The sequence below is a fragment of the Artemia franciscana genome, chromosome 20, assembly GCF_032884065.1.
Source record: "Artemia franciscana chromosome 20, ASM3288406v1, whole genome shotgun sequence".
Taxonomy (NCBI): domain Eukaryota; kingdom Metazoa; phylum Arthropoda; class Branchiopoda; order Anostraca; family Artemiidae; genus Artemia; species Artemia franciscana.
Genome location: NC_088882.1, coordinates 26,403,499 through 26,418,595, shown reverse-complemented (window position 1 = coordinate 26,418,595; position 15,097 = coordinate 26,403,499). Strand labels below are relative to the sequence as shown.

At 32.2% G+C, this 15,097-nt stretch overlaps 1 protein-coding gene across 1 annotated transcript in view; it reads left to right on the top strand.

Moving 5' to 3' along the window:
• The window catches only part of LOC136039966 (lysosomal alpha-glucosidase-like), a gene marked incomplete at its 3' end in the record, with an annotated part of 92,772 nt that extends 81,059 nt beyond the window's left edge, over positions 1-11,713 (top strand). Inside the window, 3 exon segments of the mRNA XM_065724002.1 lie at positions 3,955-4,164; positions 9,672-9,809; positions 11,514-11,713. Of these exon segments, the coding sequence (XP_065580074.1) occupies positions 3,955-4,164; positions 9,672-9,809; positions 11,514-11,713 (548 nt within the window).
• Positions 11,714-15,097: the final 3,384 nt, after the last annotated feature.

The window sequence follows — 15,097 nt, the reverse complement described above, 5'->3', positions numbered from 1 at the left end:
GTTACAACATTAGAATGAAACCAAAGCGAATGTCAATAGTGAAACCATGGGTTTCACTCCTCTCAACAACCCCTTCAGTGTATAAAAAAAAGAAAAAAAGTCAATTTTCAAAAATTCTTTTGAACATGTTTTATGATTATCTAGGGAAAGATTAAACCAAAATTTGACTTTTCCCAGACCCTGATGGAATTATTTAAGCAAAAGAGTGGTAACCAAAGAACAAAAGGAAATCCTTGAGAAAGGTATAAAATTCAGACTAAATCCTAAAAAAGTACCAATAGAAGAACTAACTTCAAAGATTAAGACAGGGTTTCATAAGTTTTCGATAGATGTTAATAATGTAGAGGATTTAAGACTGTGGGTCGTGAGTATTTTGAATTTTTTTATAATTTTCAAGAAAACCTTAAGGTCAAAGATATAAAAGTTTTAAAAGATTTTAAAAAAATGAAATAGAAAATAAGTTGTTTTGCTTTTATTTTTTATTCACTGCTTTGTTGGAATTAAATCCCGTTTTTCTTGATCAATTGTTTGTAAACTGAAAAGCATAGTGCGGTCTTTACAATATCAGCCACTCTCAAACCTTTGTAAAAAACAATAGAACTTCCCCATATTGAACAATTAGGTTAACTATATTTAATCAATCAGATATATTTATATTTAATCATTTTATATCACCCTTACCCTTTTCATTTGGATCTGAAGTATCTCCAATTAAGTGCATATTTTAGGTTTTAAATATTATGGACTTCTATGGGCTTTAGACACTAACCATCATAGCAAATTATTCACCCAATAACCTTAATACGTCCCCTTGCAGTTAGTGTTTAACAATTAAATTCTGTAATTTCTGTCTCAAATGAATTGCTCAGTCAAATCAAGCCTACAAACAATTGTCTATAATAATCTTTCATTTTGTATGAAATACATATATTTTTACAGACCAATGCACCACCATTTTCAAAGAGGAATATACACCAATGCGCCTATCTTACGCATTTGAACATTGTGGTGAATCTGAAGTAGCAGTAATACTTTATAAACAAATTCAATACAGGACTATTATTTGGCATTGAATTAGTTGTACATATATTAGTTTTTTTTCTGGACATGAGTCATTGTCATTAGTTTGTAAACTAAAGGGATCAAATCGTCAGACCGCTCTATGCTATTATTATCATAGATTTTCTTAACAACAACAGTATTGACTCTTATTTATTTTAGAATAGCTACGAACGTAAAGTGAAAGTAACTACTAACGTAACTACAGAATATTCCAGAAAAAATTATGTTATTTTTAAATGTTTAGTGTTCAATGATAGTTAATCTGTTAAATAAAAGCAAAACCTTAAATAGTTACAAAGTAAAGGGTATATCTAAAATATGCCCTGCATTTGCATATGCCAGAGGCATAAGCTTAAAATTAGAAGAAAATCCTCATTTCAGGGTGCGGATTCAGACGCTAATTCCACTCTCTTTCTCCTAATTTTGGGGTACTCCGGACTGGTAAATTCAGAAGAAAAGTCAAGAAAGATAAATATAAAGAGAATGAGGGATAGAGGGAAAGGAAAAAGGTTAAAGTAAAATATCGTTAAAGTAAAATATCGAACAGCATTTGTTTGGAACACCAGAATCATATGGTCTATGAATAATTGATGATTTTTGCTGCAGACTATTAAACAAGTTACTAGTTTTTAAGAAACAGAACCTTTGTTGCGCTAAATCTGGCCAATATCATCAAAATAAAAAAAGATGTGATTATAAAAAATATAAAAATAAAAAAAAGATGTGATTATAAAAAATGCAAAAAATATAAAAATAAAAAAAAGATGTGATTATAAAAAATAAAAAAATAAAAAAAGATGTGATTATAAAAAATATGAAAAATATAAAAATAAAAAAAAGATGTGATTATAAAAAATATAAAAATAAAAAAAAAGATGTGATTATAAAAAATAAAAAAATAAAAAAAGACGTGATTATAAAAAATATGAAAAATATAAAAATAAAAAAAAGATGTGATTCTAAAAAATATAAAAATAAAAAAAGATGTGATTATAAAAAATATAAAAATAAAAAAAAAGATGTAATTATAAAAAATATAAAAATAAAAAAAAAGATGTGATTATAAAAAATATGAAAAATATAAAAATAAAAAAAAGATGTGATTATAAAAAATAAAAAAATAAAAAAAAAGATGTGATTATAAAAGATAAAAAAATAAAAAAAGGACGTGATTATAAAAAATATAAAAATTAAAAAAAAAGATGTGATTATAAGAAATAAAAAAATAAAAAAAAGATGTGGCTTCCTGGCACCCTGCTAACCAGGTTAAAAATTACTGAAGGGACTTTCCTGTTGTGTACAACTGTTCGTTTGATTTCAGCTATCGAGCTTTTAGTGTATTTGTGAATGCAAAATGGTCTTTTTCAAAATGAACGTCGCTTTTAACTGTTCTACACATTTTCTTCACTACGAGGTAAGAAATGAAATATCTTTGTTGGTTACGTATATATTTTTAAAAAGTATCAAAATAGAGAAAGGTTGGGGTAAAATCAAAAGCCCTTTTAGTAATTTGTTTTTTTTTATGAAAATTTTTCTTTATCTAAGATTCAGAGTCTAAATTATTCAACTCAGCATGTTCTATTAATTGGTTCAGTCTGTATTTTTTCATATTTCATTTGGCTCTCAACAAGAATGTTTAGTAAGCTGTTAGATATAGAAAGCTCTATATATACCAAGCTTTTATGTATGTCCCCTTCTCATGCATTAAAGCAGTAAGAAATTGAATTTTTTAAATGAAAACCGGATTTGTCAAGCACACCGGCAGGGCACTGGAACATCATATAGATCTGTTTAATAGTCCATTTTCAAGGAAAGTGCCAAATCTACGTTCTTTTGTAATTTGCAAAACATAATTTTAAAAATAAAATCTATTTTCTATCAACTGAGTAAATTTGTATCTTCAAAATCTATAAAGCTGAGGATTAAAGAGGTTGAAATACCGTCTCGCCTATAAATAATAATCTGGATGTTGCTTATACAGTATCTAAATATAGCCTATAATGCTCAGTGCTTGGTATAGGAGCCGAAAATATTGATACACCTATAACTTGTGAGTTCCATCAAAGCTTTATTGGAATGTAGCCAAAAACTATATGTGGATGATGTAGGGGCCTGAAAAGTCGTTACTTTCTAACTAACTTCCATTCAGAATAGCTATGTTCCGGATTTAGTGAAAATATAAGAATGTAGCTCAAAATTCTTAACAGGTGGTATATAATTCTGAAGTAGACTACTGTCATGTATATTACAATTCTGAGCATATTCAAAGTATTTTTAAATAGAGTGATAAATTTTCAGTGGGTTCTTTATGAGCTTGAAATACTACCATAAATGTTGCTATCTGAAGGCTGTTAATATCTGTTTAATTATTTCAAAACCCGCCCACCACATCTTGGAAAGGACGGAGTATTAAAGGAAAAACGAAAAAGTAAACAAAAAATGACTTGCTGTATAAACAAAACAACGGCCATGAAACAACAAGAGGGAGCAGAAAAATAATAGGAAAAAAAGAAAGGATTTAAAGCTCACCGTAAAGGGTCATTTTGGCGTGTATAGTTGTATCAAAATAACACACAGCAGCTGAGTAGATCGGATTTATTAATGTACCATCTGTCAACAATCTGCTCAAAACTTCAGAACTGGACTAAATATTAACTTTTCAGCCATATCTTTTGTTTAAAAGCAGTCAAAATATAATTTGTTATCCAGAAATCAAGGCTCATAAGCGATCGGGTGAAGAAATAAATCTAAATTACTACGTGTAGACCTCTAGATATGTGAATATACCCTAAAATAGCCAACGGGTGACATATGAGCCTCAACTACTGCTTGGCCTATGATCGTTCTGCATTAAGCCAGTCTATTCAGTTTCAGATTACAGTTCTCTTTCAGATGACAGATCTACGTATGGTATAGACGTCCAGTTCCTATGGGGTAGCTCCTTAATGATAATTCCTGTCCTGGATCCTTTGGAACAAGTAGTAACTGCCTATTTTCCAAAGGGCCTATGGTATGATTATGAAACATTTAAAATTGTGTCAGAAGGAGAAGAAATCATGGATTTGGAATCTCCTTCCGGAAAGATTCGCCTTGCAATAAGGGGTAATTTTCCTCACCAATTTTAGAAAATGGTTTCCTTTTTTATTTTGATAAAGATACTATATGTATGTATACCATAAATGTGTCCAGGCACGGCGAGCAACACATCTGGAAAAAAAGACATTATTATTAAGAACAGTACCAGGGAACTGAGCTGTTCTCGGTGAAAAGAAAGACAGTTTTTTAATTTATTTTGTAAAACAGCTTTAATTTAGTTTTATCTGGAAAACAATTTTGCGTATTTATACCGACAAATTATTCTATACTATCGACAATCAAATTAAAAATACTTTATACAAACACTCATCTCCAGCAAAATTTATTGTGACTATCCCAAGTATTTACAATGTCATTCGCATGAAAAATGTTTTCAAAATTAAGTAAGGCCCTAAACCAATTTATTTTATAAGCTAGTTTATAGTCATTTAGTAATTTTTTTACCCGCGATAATGAAAACATTGATAAATAGCTTATTACACATAAATCTAATTTTAGTCGTATCTGATAGTTCGTACTTGATTGAACATACCGATGCAGTCTCTTGTTTTATGAGTGTCTTGCTGTAAATTCATCTTGGTTTTCCGAAAGACGGGAGAAATCATAGTTCCATCATTAAAGGAGGTGGAGCAAAATCCCCAGTTTCTCTTCGAAGAATTTGTAATGTCACTTATATGAATTTTTCACACTGGAAAATGGCAGTATGTAAAATTTCAGAAAAATTACTGCGCCCTGGTCAACAAAATACTTACAGAATAGTAGGCATTGATGACGTTATTCATGTCAAAATCCAAAACCTAATAATCATCGCTATCATTTTAATTTGTTTCGTTCGTTTTACCTCGGCTTATCTTTCTTCATTATGAAATACATATCGCTGAACCTTTGTTTTTTTTAACAAAGGTATGGTAGGCTTTGATGAGCTTATGCAAAATCCCAAACCCAATCATCATCGCTATCATTATCAATTTGGCACTTTTTGATTCTCGCTATTAGGTTTATTTTCATTGACCCGCTCATATGTTTGGTGTACCATGTCTAGTAGCCGCGTGTGTCTTTGCTTTTCATTTTCAGTTTTGACTTGCTCACATTCTCGGTGTCGCATGTCTTCTAACGACATGTGTCCTTGCTCTTCATTTTTGACATTCCGCCGCTGTTTTTCTAACCGCGTGTGTATTTTATCTTCAGTTTCGTTTCTGACTCGCTCACGTGCTCGGTGTTGCATGTCTTCTAACTGCGTGTGTCTTTGCTCTTCGTTTTCATTTTTGACACGCCGCCGCTTTTCTTTTAACCGCTTGTGTCGGTTCTCTTCATTTTCATTTTTGACTCACTCACTTGCTCGTTGTCGCAAGTCTTCTACTCGTGCGTGTCTTTGCTCTTCATTTCATTTTTGAAACGCTCTAATTGTCGTTTTTGCAGATCTTCTAACCGCCCGTATCTTATCTCTTAATTTTTCATTTTTGACACGTTTTTGGATTTTGATTACCCCAGAAAATTTAGCAATGGCCTTTGCTTTAGCTACCCGTATTGTTGTTGTCACAATTGATGGTCCAGGTTGTCGATTTTCACATCTTATCACGTTTGATAGTTCAGTGGTTGGTTCCAAAGAATCATCATTTATAGTAACCATAAGTAAAGATTTTCGTTTTTTGGGCCTTCCAACAGACCTTATATTATACAAATAATTGATGCGTTGGAGATTCAACAGTCTTATTTATACTATACATGGCATCGTATAAGAAAATGCCTATATGTTGTCACAAGAAATGGTTATATTATGTACTAACATAGTACATGACGTAATTTGCAAAACAAAAATTAAGGGTCTTGACGAATTTTCTCAGACTTTTGACCTTCCAGATCGTTCTTTTATGCGAGAATATCCCAAGACAAAAATTTTCAAAAAAAAAAATGGAGCTGTTTTCAAGAACATGCATAAATACACAATTATTGCTCACTATATATATATATATATATATATATATATATATATATATATATATATATATATATTATACTAGCTGTCGGTGTGGCGCTTCGCGCCCTCCCCCAACCCCCCGCGCTTAAATCGTTACGCGCCATTGTAGTTGTGTCACTGTGTCCCACCTGTGAATATATATATATATATATATATATATATATATATATATATATATATATATATATATATATATATATATATATATATATATTTATATGTTTTTAACTACGTAAAACTGCGAATATATAACATTCTTTGCTGTCCCATTGTCTGTGCTTGTAAATAGATTGTCAAGTTTACCGACTCTTGAACATGCAACATATAAATAGTCCATGGGAAGACAATCCGTATTCAGACCTATACCGCATTTTTGTTGATGGTGATTGCTAATTGAATATTCCGTGTGTCCCCGTCGTCATTTATATATCCTTCCTTTGCCCTTCCGGCGTCCCTGTTGTAGTTGTGTTCTGGTCGTCATTTGTGTCCCGGTGTCCCAGTCTGTAACGTCATAAAGTCTTCAATGGCTCTGGTGGTGCAGCCAGTTTAGGAAGTTTAACTTTTCCTGAGGCGCAACGCATTCCCATTGTTTCTCCATTAAATTTCAAGGCCTTGCAATAGGGACAAATTTTAGACATAGTCCCGATTTGCACACATCTACTCAAGGTATAATCATCGACTGGGCTGTACATGAATAACAGGCGATAATTTTGACGTTGCTCTTGTGATTCCTCGGCACGCTTTCTTTTGACATTATCTCTTTGAGCCGCAAGCCTGCTTTCACGTCGTTCTTGTGATTCTTCGGCACGCTTTCTTTTGGCATTATCTCTTTGAGCCGCAAGCCTGTTTTCACGTTGTTCTTGTGATTCCTCGGCATGATTGTTTTCGGTAATTTCTCTTTGAGCCTCAAGCCTGTTTTCATGTTGTTCTTGTGGTTCCTTGGCATACTTTCGCGTTGCTCTCGTGGTTCCTCGACACGCCTTCGTTTACGTAAATTCATTTTAAAGGTCAACAATTTCTAATAAACCTTAAACTTTTGGGTTTCTTTTTTAAGGTTTTCGAATTATTTTAATCCATTGTCAAAACATATTGAAATATTTGTGCAATTACCAGTTTTTTACATTTTAAACAATTTAATAAAATTGAAAGAGCCTCAATTTTTTGAACACTTATTATTAAAAAAAAGGATTATTGAATACATGATTAAGATAGAGTGGTAGAGAAAGTGAAAAAGAACTGAAACCTTTTTTTTTATTTTTTTTTAAATGATTGCCATTTTGCTTAGTTTTTTCCTTTTCTTTTCTTTTTTTTCCTTTTCTCAGCTTTTTCTTTTTTTAGTTTTTCTTTTTTTTAGTTTTTTTTAGTTTTTTTCTTTTTTGTTTTTTCCTTTTTTTAGATTTTTGATGTTTTTCAGTTTTTCTGTTATTTTAGTTTTTAGTTTTTATTTTTTTAGTTTCTTCTTTTTTTTAAATTTGTATTCTATTTCAGTTTTTTCCTCTTTTTTTTTAGTTTTTCATTTTTTTAGTTTTTTTAGTTTTTATCCCTTTTTTTTCTTTTTAGTTTTTTAATTTTTTTCCTTTTAAAGTTTTTTTTAGTTTTTTCGTCTTTTTTAGTTTTCTTTTTCTTCTTTATTTTTTAGTTTTTTTCTCCTTTGTTGGTTTTTCTTTTTCAGTTTTTTTTCTTTTTTATTTTTAGTTTTTTCTTTTTGTTTTTCTTTTTTTAGTTTCTTATTTTTTTCAGTTTTTTTCCTTTTTTTATAGAAAATAGTGTAACGGACATACATACAACTTATATATATATATATATATATATATATATATATATATATATATATATATATATATATATATATATATATATATATATATATATATATATATATATATTTATATATATAGTACGGGGAGCCAGGCGACTTCGCCGCGAGGCCCCAGGAACACGGGCATGGCAGGCTTCTATATATGGAGTTTCACTGTAGCTTGCCTTCGAATTATGTATATATTGATAATCATTAATCATTTAATTAATTTTTAAAAAAGAAATATTACTCTAATAATAATGCTTTCTGTTGGTAGTTGTCAGAGATGTCTTAAAAAGAGTGTAGCGTAATCGAGAATTTAGCCTTTTTGTCACCATATTTTACCTACGCTGTAGCTCATTTGCTTTAAGCAATAATTTTTTTTTTTTTATTTGAGACGCTTTGTTTAGTTATCGATAAAATAAGATATTTGAAATCCCCAACTAGCTATATTTTTTAAACTTGTAAATGCTTTCCGCAAAATCTTAATCAGCAACGATATTACAGTGTATGGGGCTGATAGGGGTTATAGCCCCTCACATAGTTAAGATAATTTATGTCGTTTTCAGTTGTGAAGACGTTGCTCTCTGCTTTCATTTGAAAAGAAAAACAGGTTGTAGAAAAACGAAACAATTTTGCACCCTAAAGTACTTTCCAGAATTCGTTAATTAAACAAAAGTTTGGAGTTATAGGGCTGTAGCTACTCATAGTAAAGATAACTTAGGTTTGTTATCAGTTTTGACGAGGTTGCTCTATGCTTTTATATGGAAAAAATAGTTATTTTGCTTATGTTGTTGAATTTAACGGATTTTAATGGTTAAAACCATAATAACCGAATGACGCTCTCAAAGGACAACACCAAATATGCGTTTAATCGGGGTATTATTGGGGCCCGACGTCATAACCTGGATTTTTGCAAGAGAGGTGACCCTGGGGCCTCTCCCGAATCCTAAATTTTATTGAATTTCTGCGCTCTTATTATTCAAATTATCGAATAAAATGTGTTTTTTGGTTTTGATTATTGCTAATGCACTATTTATTTTATTACTATTTATTTATACTATTTGTTATTATTATAATGCACTAATAAACAAGTTTCTGTTACCGGGTTTTCGGTAATGGCGATTTCAATGGTGTAATGGTGTATTTTTCAATCCATTTTCAGTTTCGAGAGGTTTCAGGCTATTTTGAAACTCCCATCAATTTTTTTTTTCAAAATAACGATTTATTATTCAGGAATGCACTAATCAAACAATAATGTGGAGTTCATGGGTTTCTAGTCCTTCATAATTAAAATGATTTATGTTCGTTTTCAGCTTTATCGACGTTGATCTTTCCTTTCATTTAAAAAAAAAATATGTTGAAAAAATTAAAAAAATTTTGCACCCTAATATACTGTACTTCAAAAAAATCCCGCCAAAAGATATTGTAGAGTCGATGGGGCTGTAGCCTCTTATATAAAAATATCAAACTTCGTTTTCAGTTTCGACGAAGTTGCTCTATGGCTTTATTTGAAAAAAAAAGTTTATTTAACTATTGTCTTTTCGTGATTTGAAAAGCACAATCAAAGTAATTCCGTCTTTTAATTTAAACTGTAAATGGTCTAATACTTATAGTGACTAGTCGGCTTACCTTTGTTATATATTTTTTATTGCTTTAAAGGGAAATCGACATCCTATGTTTTTTCTAGGATTTCATTATTATTCTTCCCCTAAATCAAGAATATTCTTGTTGCAGGTGGGAGTATTATCCCAACTCAGTCACCAAACGTGACAACTGCGCGTACACGACTTAGTCCCTTTGAGCTAATAGCTGCATTGGATGAAGAACAAAAAGCCTGTGGTAGCCTCTATTGGGATGATGGAATCTCTATAGGTAGGTCAATGGGACAGGAAGAAAGGGCTAGTATTCTAATTGTGTCTTTTTGGGATCAGTTCGATTGGAAATTATATTGGGTGGAAAAATGGAAATTTTTTACGATGAAATCCGAGAATCATTTCTGGAGCGCTTATTTTGATTTAGGACGTGTTGGAAATGTGGAAAGCTTTGCAACCGTCACCGTCAACTTGCTTTTCATAGCAAGCCCCTTTAGATAGTTTGGAAGAAAACAGTAACCGAGCCTGGACAGCTGAATCTCGATTTCGCTACTCAAATATTACTGAAAGCTTCACATTTGGTTTAAAAAATGTTCTCTGCAGAGTGGGAGATCCCTGTAGATCTTCCTATTATATGAATATAATATGATATTATACTTTTATATACATATATAGTTATATCTAAGGTTTGTGTTCTGTTCGAAACGTGCAATTTTACAAAAGATACTGCTTCCGCCAAAAATGTGACGGATACTCATTAGCAGCGGGTTTATCCAATCTTTGAGCCAGAATTATGGCTCATTTTTACTCATTTTTTTCTCTGAGAATGCTCTGAACCCGTTTCAGATTCAGATTCATTTATTCAAAAATTCATATTCATCAAAATCTTCAACTTGCCCAAATGGAGAGACAAGCTCGACTACTGGGCAAGACATATAAACAAAATTTAACAATCCTCATTGATACAACAAACAAAAAATGAACCACTATTTCATCAATAAAAAAAAAACAGTATCTTTAATGAGAGTATTTAAGGTGGAGTAAGTGGAGTGAGGTCAAAATAAAATAAATAAAAAAAAATTTTACCAACCGTTCTTGCAAGCAGATTCCATTATATAACTTTTTAATCGTCTCTTGAAAGATCCTTTGGGTAACTCAACAAATTTATTTAATGAATATTTGTTGGCTATTGATGGGATCATATACCGGAGGTTGAAACTGGATCTTTCATTTTTCACCAGAGGTAGTTTGTATGGGTTAACACATCTAGTTTTTGATATTTGGACAGTAAATTCTGGTCAAAAAAGAAATTATGTACATGTTGAATCTTAAAAAACCAACTAGATAATAGCAGATGAGATTTCTGTGTAAGAGTCATTATGTCTAGAAACAGGTAAGAAGTACGTGTTTCAGAGTGGATATAGGAAGTTTCAAGATAGGAAATTTTCCCTTTTTGTATTTTTCCATATCTTAAATTTCTGAAATTTTTGGTAGTGAAACACTAAAGTAAATTTTTTAAATATATTGGATGGACAAAGCAAATCTCAGTCTCAACTTTTGAAAAATAGCCAAATTGTCGACTTAAATTGAAACGTCAAAACCGTAGAACTGCAGAAAAATAACAGGTCAAAAACGATAGGAAAAATAACTAAAGCATTATTAAGCTAAATAAAAAAGACTAAAGCATTAGTTCGAAAATATTGGTAGCATTTAAATTTTGGTTATTCCTCAAGGGCTGAAGAAGGTATGTCTAAAACTGCGTAATATTAACATTATATCTATATGCTAATGTTAATTAAATAAGACTTGATTAATTGGCAGGATTTGTCTTCTTTTGCTTTTTCCTCTTCCCCTCCCTTTGCTTTCCTACTTATAATCCTTTACTTTTTCTATTTTTAAGTTGTTATTTCCAAATGCCTGAATCTGGGTATGTTTGTTGTTTTGACGGTACTTCTTTTTTAATTGCAATTTATATTTATTTTAGATTCTTTTATGTCTGGAAAATACAATTATCTCGAGTTTTCTTCATCGGGGTCTGCGCTTGAAATATCTCCCAAAAAAATTGGCTACTTTGATGAACATTTAAAGCTTGGGTCTGTTCGTATACTTGGCATCCAGTCTGATGTTGTAAATGTTTCTCTGAATGGTGGCAAAGTTGATTTTACCTACAGTAAGCCAGATAAGGTAAGGCAAACTTTACTACTCTCAGAAAAAAAGAATATATTATTATCCGTCACCCTGGTGAAGTACCTCTCATTCCTGCCAATCTTATTACGCAGCCGTAATATTCTTATTATTTTAACATTTTTTATTAATATTGTTTTTAATTTAATAATTATTTTAATTAATAAATTTATTATTCTTATGAGCAGCCGTGTAAATTCCTGTTTGTCAGAATTACGCTGTTTATCTGAGTGTGTGAGAACCTTCCTGGCATGAAAAATCGGATGTTCTCCGTCGTCAGTGCATGAGCGTTCGGTCTCTTAGAAACAGTCCTATGCTGCTATTCTAAAAAAAACGCCTACCGATATCATAGGTTCTATTGAGTGCGAAAAGACCTTTGATATTCTGGACGGTCATGACGGTGTCGTAAGTTTGAGACCCAATCCCTTCAAGAAAAGATGAGTAGTTCATACCCGAGATAAAGGCTCAGCCGAGTCTCTCGTTGCCACTGCTACTATTCGGTTTAATCTGTTCTCTCATGTCCTTAATCGAAAAGTATTCGGTATTGTGAGTGACATTCCTGCTTGTGTACTAAAATCCGAGCTCATTAATATGATTCCCCGTTTTGTTGAAACAATGAAAATCGGAAGTTCCGCATCCCTCCTCCTCCAATTTCTTGACCATGGTGCCTTGAATAAAGTTATGAGTGATTGTTTGCGTTGGGGATACAAGCTTTTTGGAATTAGACCTTACCAGAAATTACATCTACCGCTGCTACCGCTGCCAATCGCCGAACCACGTTGTCGGTAATTATCCTTTCTCCCCAACAGACTAGATGTGTTCAATTTGAGTAGCTGGACATTCTAACACACAGGACGATCCATGCACTGCAAGCTCAAATTGTGCTGATTGCGGGGGTGATCACGTTTCCTATAGTTTTGGATGCCCAGTGTAAAAAAAAACTCTGAACAAGGATAAGAATTGATTGCTAGTAACAATAAATTGCGCTTTGCTTTACTTAATATTAACAGAAGCAAAGACAAAGATCTTCTGATTGATTATGATATAGTTTTTCTACAGGAATATTTCCTAACTAAAGCCAATACAGATATTCTTTGATGTTCGACCATTCACCACACGTTTGTAAATGAAGATTACAAAAAAAATCTCCGGACTCTTTTCAGAAGCTTGAGCGTATGTCTTCTGATCAAAGCTTACTGGCAATAAAGTGGAGTATTATGGCCCTCCTTAATTATTATTTTATTATTATTAGTATTATTTTATCAAACAGTTCGTGGTAACGAACTGTTTGATAAAATAATACTACAAATGCTACAATTTGGTTACAATAGTAACCAAAACTCTAAAAAATGGAATTTTGGTGCCAATAGCTACATCAAAAGAATCGCATTTTAATGCTGATTTTAAATATATAATTTTAATCAAGTTTAGTATTACCCATCAAAAGTTACGAGCCTGAGAAAATTTGCCTTATTTTAGAAAATTGGGGAAACACCCCCTAAAAGTCAAAGAATCTTAACGAAAATCACACCATCAGATTCAGCGTATCAGAGAACCCTATTGTAGAAGTTTCAAGCTCCTATCTATAAAAATGTGGAATTTTGTATTTTTTGCCAGAAGGCAGATCACGGATGCGTGTTTTTTTTTTTTCCAGGGATGTTCGTATCGACCAAGTGGTCCTAGAATATTGCGAGAGGGCTCATTCTAACGGAAATGAAAAGTTCTAGTGCCCTTTTTAAGTGACCAAAAAAATTGGAGGGCACCTAGGCCCCCTCCCACGCTAATTTTTTCCCCAAAGTCACCAGATCAAAATTTTGAGATAGTAATTTTATTCAGCGTAGTCAATAACTATGTCTTTGGGGAAGACTTACTCCCCCACAGTCCCCGTGGGAGGGGCCACAAGTTACAAACTTTGACCAGTGCTTACATATAGTAATGGTTATTTGGAAGTGTACAGACGTTTTCAGGGGGATTTTTAGGTTGGGGGAGGAGTTGAGAAGAGGGGGATATGTTGGGGGAACTTTCCTTGGAGGAATGTGTCATGGAGGAAGAAAATTTTCGTGAAGGGAGCGCAGGATTATCTAGCATTATTTAAAATATGCAATGAAAAAATAATATGAAAAAGTTTTTTCAACTGAAAGTAAGGAGAAGCATTAAAATTTAAAACGAACAGAAATTATTACGCATATGATGGACTCACCTCCTCCTATTACTTCTCTCTTTTTAAAGCTAAAGTATTGTTAGTAATTTCAACTATTTATTCTACGGCTTTTGTGATTCATGGGTCATTCTTAAGAAATTGGAACAAAATTTAAGCTTTAGTGTAAAGAACGAGGTTCTGACGAGGGGGTGAACCCCTTTGTATATGTAACAAAAACATGAGAATACAGAAGTTCGCTACGTAAGCTAATTTGTAAGTTACATATATCTTTTACTAATAAAAAAATTCGTAAAAAATTAAAAGTTCTAGTTGCCTTTTTAAGTGACCAAAAAAATTGGAGGGCACCTAGGCCCCCTCCCACGCTAATTATTTCCCCAAAGTCACCAGATCAAAATTTTGAGATAGTAATTTTATTCAGCGTAGTCAATAACTATGTCTTTGGGGAAGACTTACTCCCCCACAGTCCCCGTGGGAGGGGCCACAAGTTACAAACTTTGACCAGTGCTTACATATAGTAATGGTTATTTGGAAGTGTACAGACGTTTTCAGGGGGATTTTTAGGTTGGGGGAGGAGTTGAGAAGAGGGGGATATGTTGGGGGAACTTTTCTTGGAGGAATGTGTCATGGAGGAAGAAAATTTTCGTGAAGGGAGCGCAGGATTATCTAGCATTATTTAAAATATGCAATGAAAAAATAAATATTAAAAAGTTTTTTCAACTGAAAGTAAGGAGAAGCATTAAAATTTAAAACGAACAGAAATTATTACGCATATGATGGACTCACCTCCTCCTATTACTTCTCTCTTTTTAAAGCTAAAGTATTGTTAGTAATTTCAACTATTTATTCTAAGGCTTTTGTGATTCAGGGGTCATTCTTAAGAAATTGGAACAAAATTTAAGCTTTAGTGTAAAGAACGAGGTTCTGACGAGGGGGTGAACCCCTTTGTATATGTAACAAAAACATGAGAATACAGAAGTTCGCTACGTAAGCTAATTTGTAAGTTACATATATCTTTTACTAATAAAAAAATTCGTAAAAAATTAAAAGTTCTAGTTGCCTTTTTAAGTAACAAAAAATCGGGGGGCAACTAGGCCTCCTCCCCCGCTCCTTTTTTTTCTCAAAACCATTCGATCTAAACTATGAGAAAGCCATTTAGCAAAAAAAAAAATTGCAAATTTCGTTTTAATTATTCATCTGCGGAGAGCCAAAATCAAAACATGCAT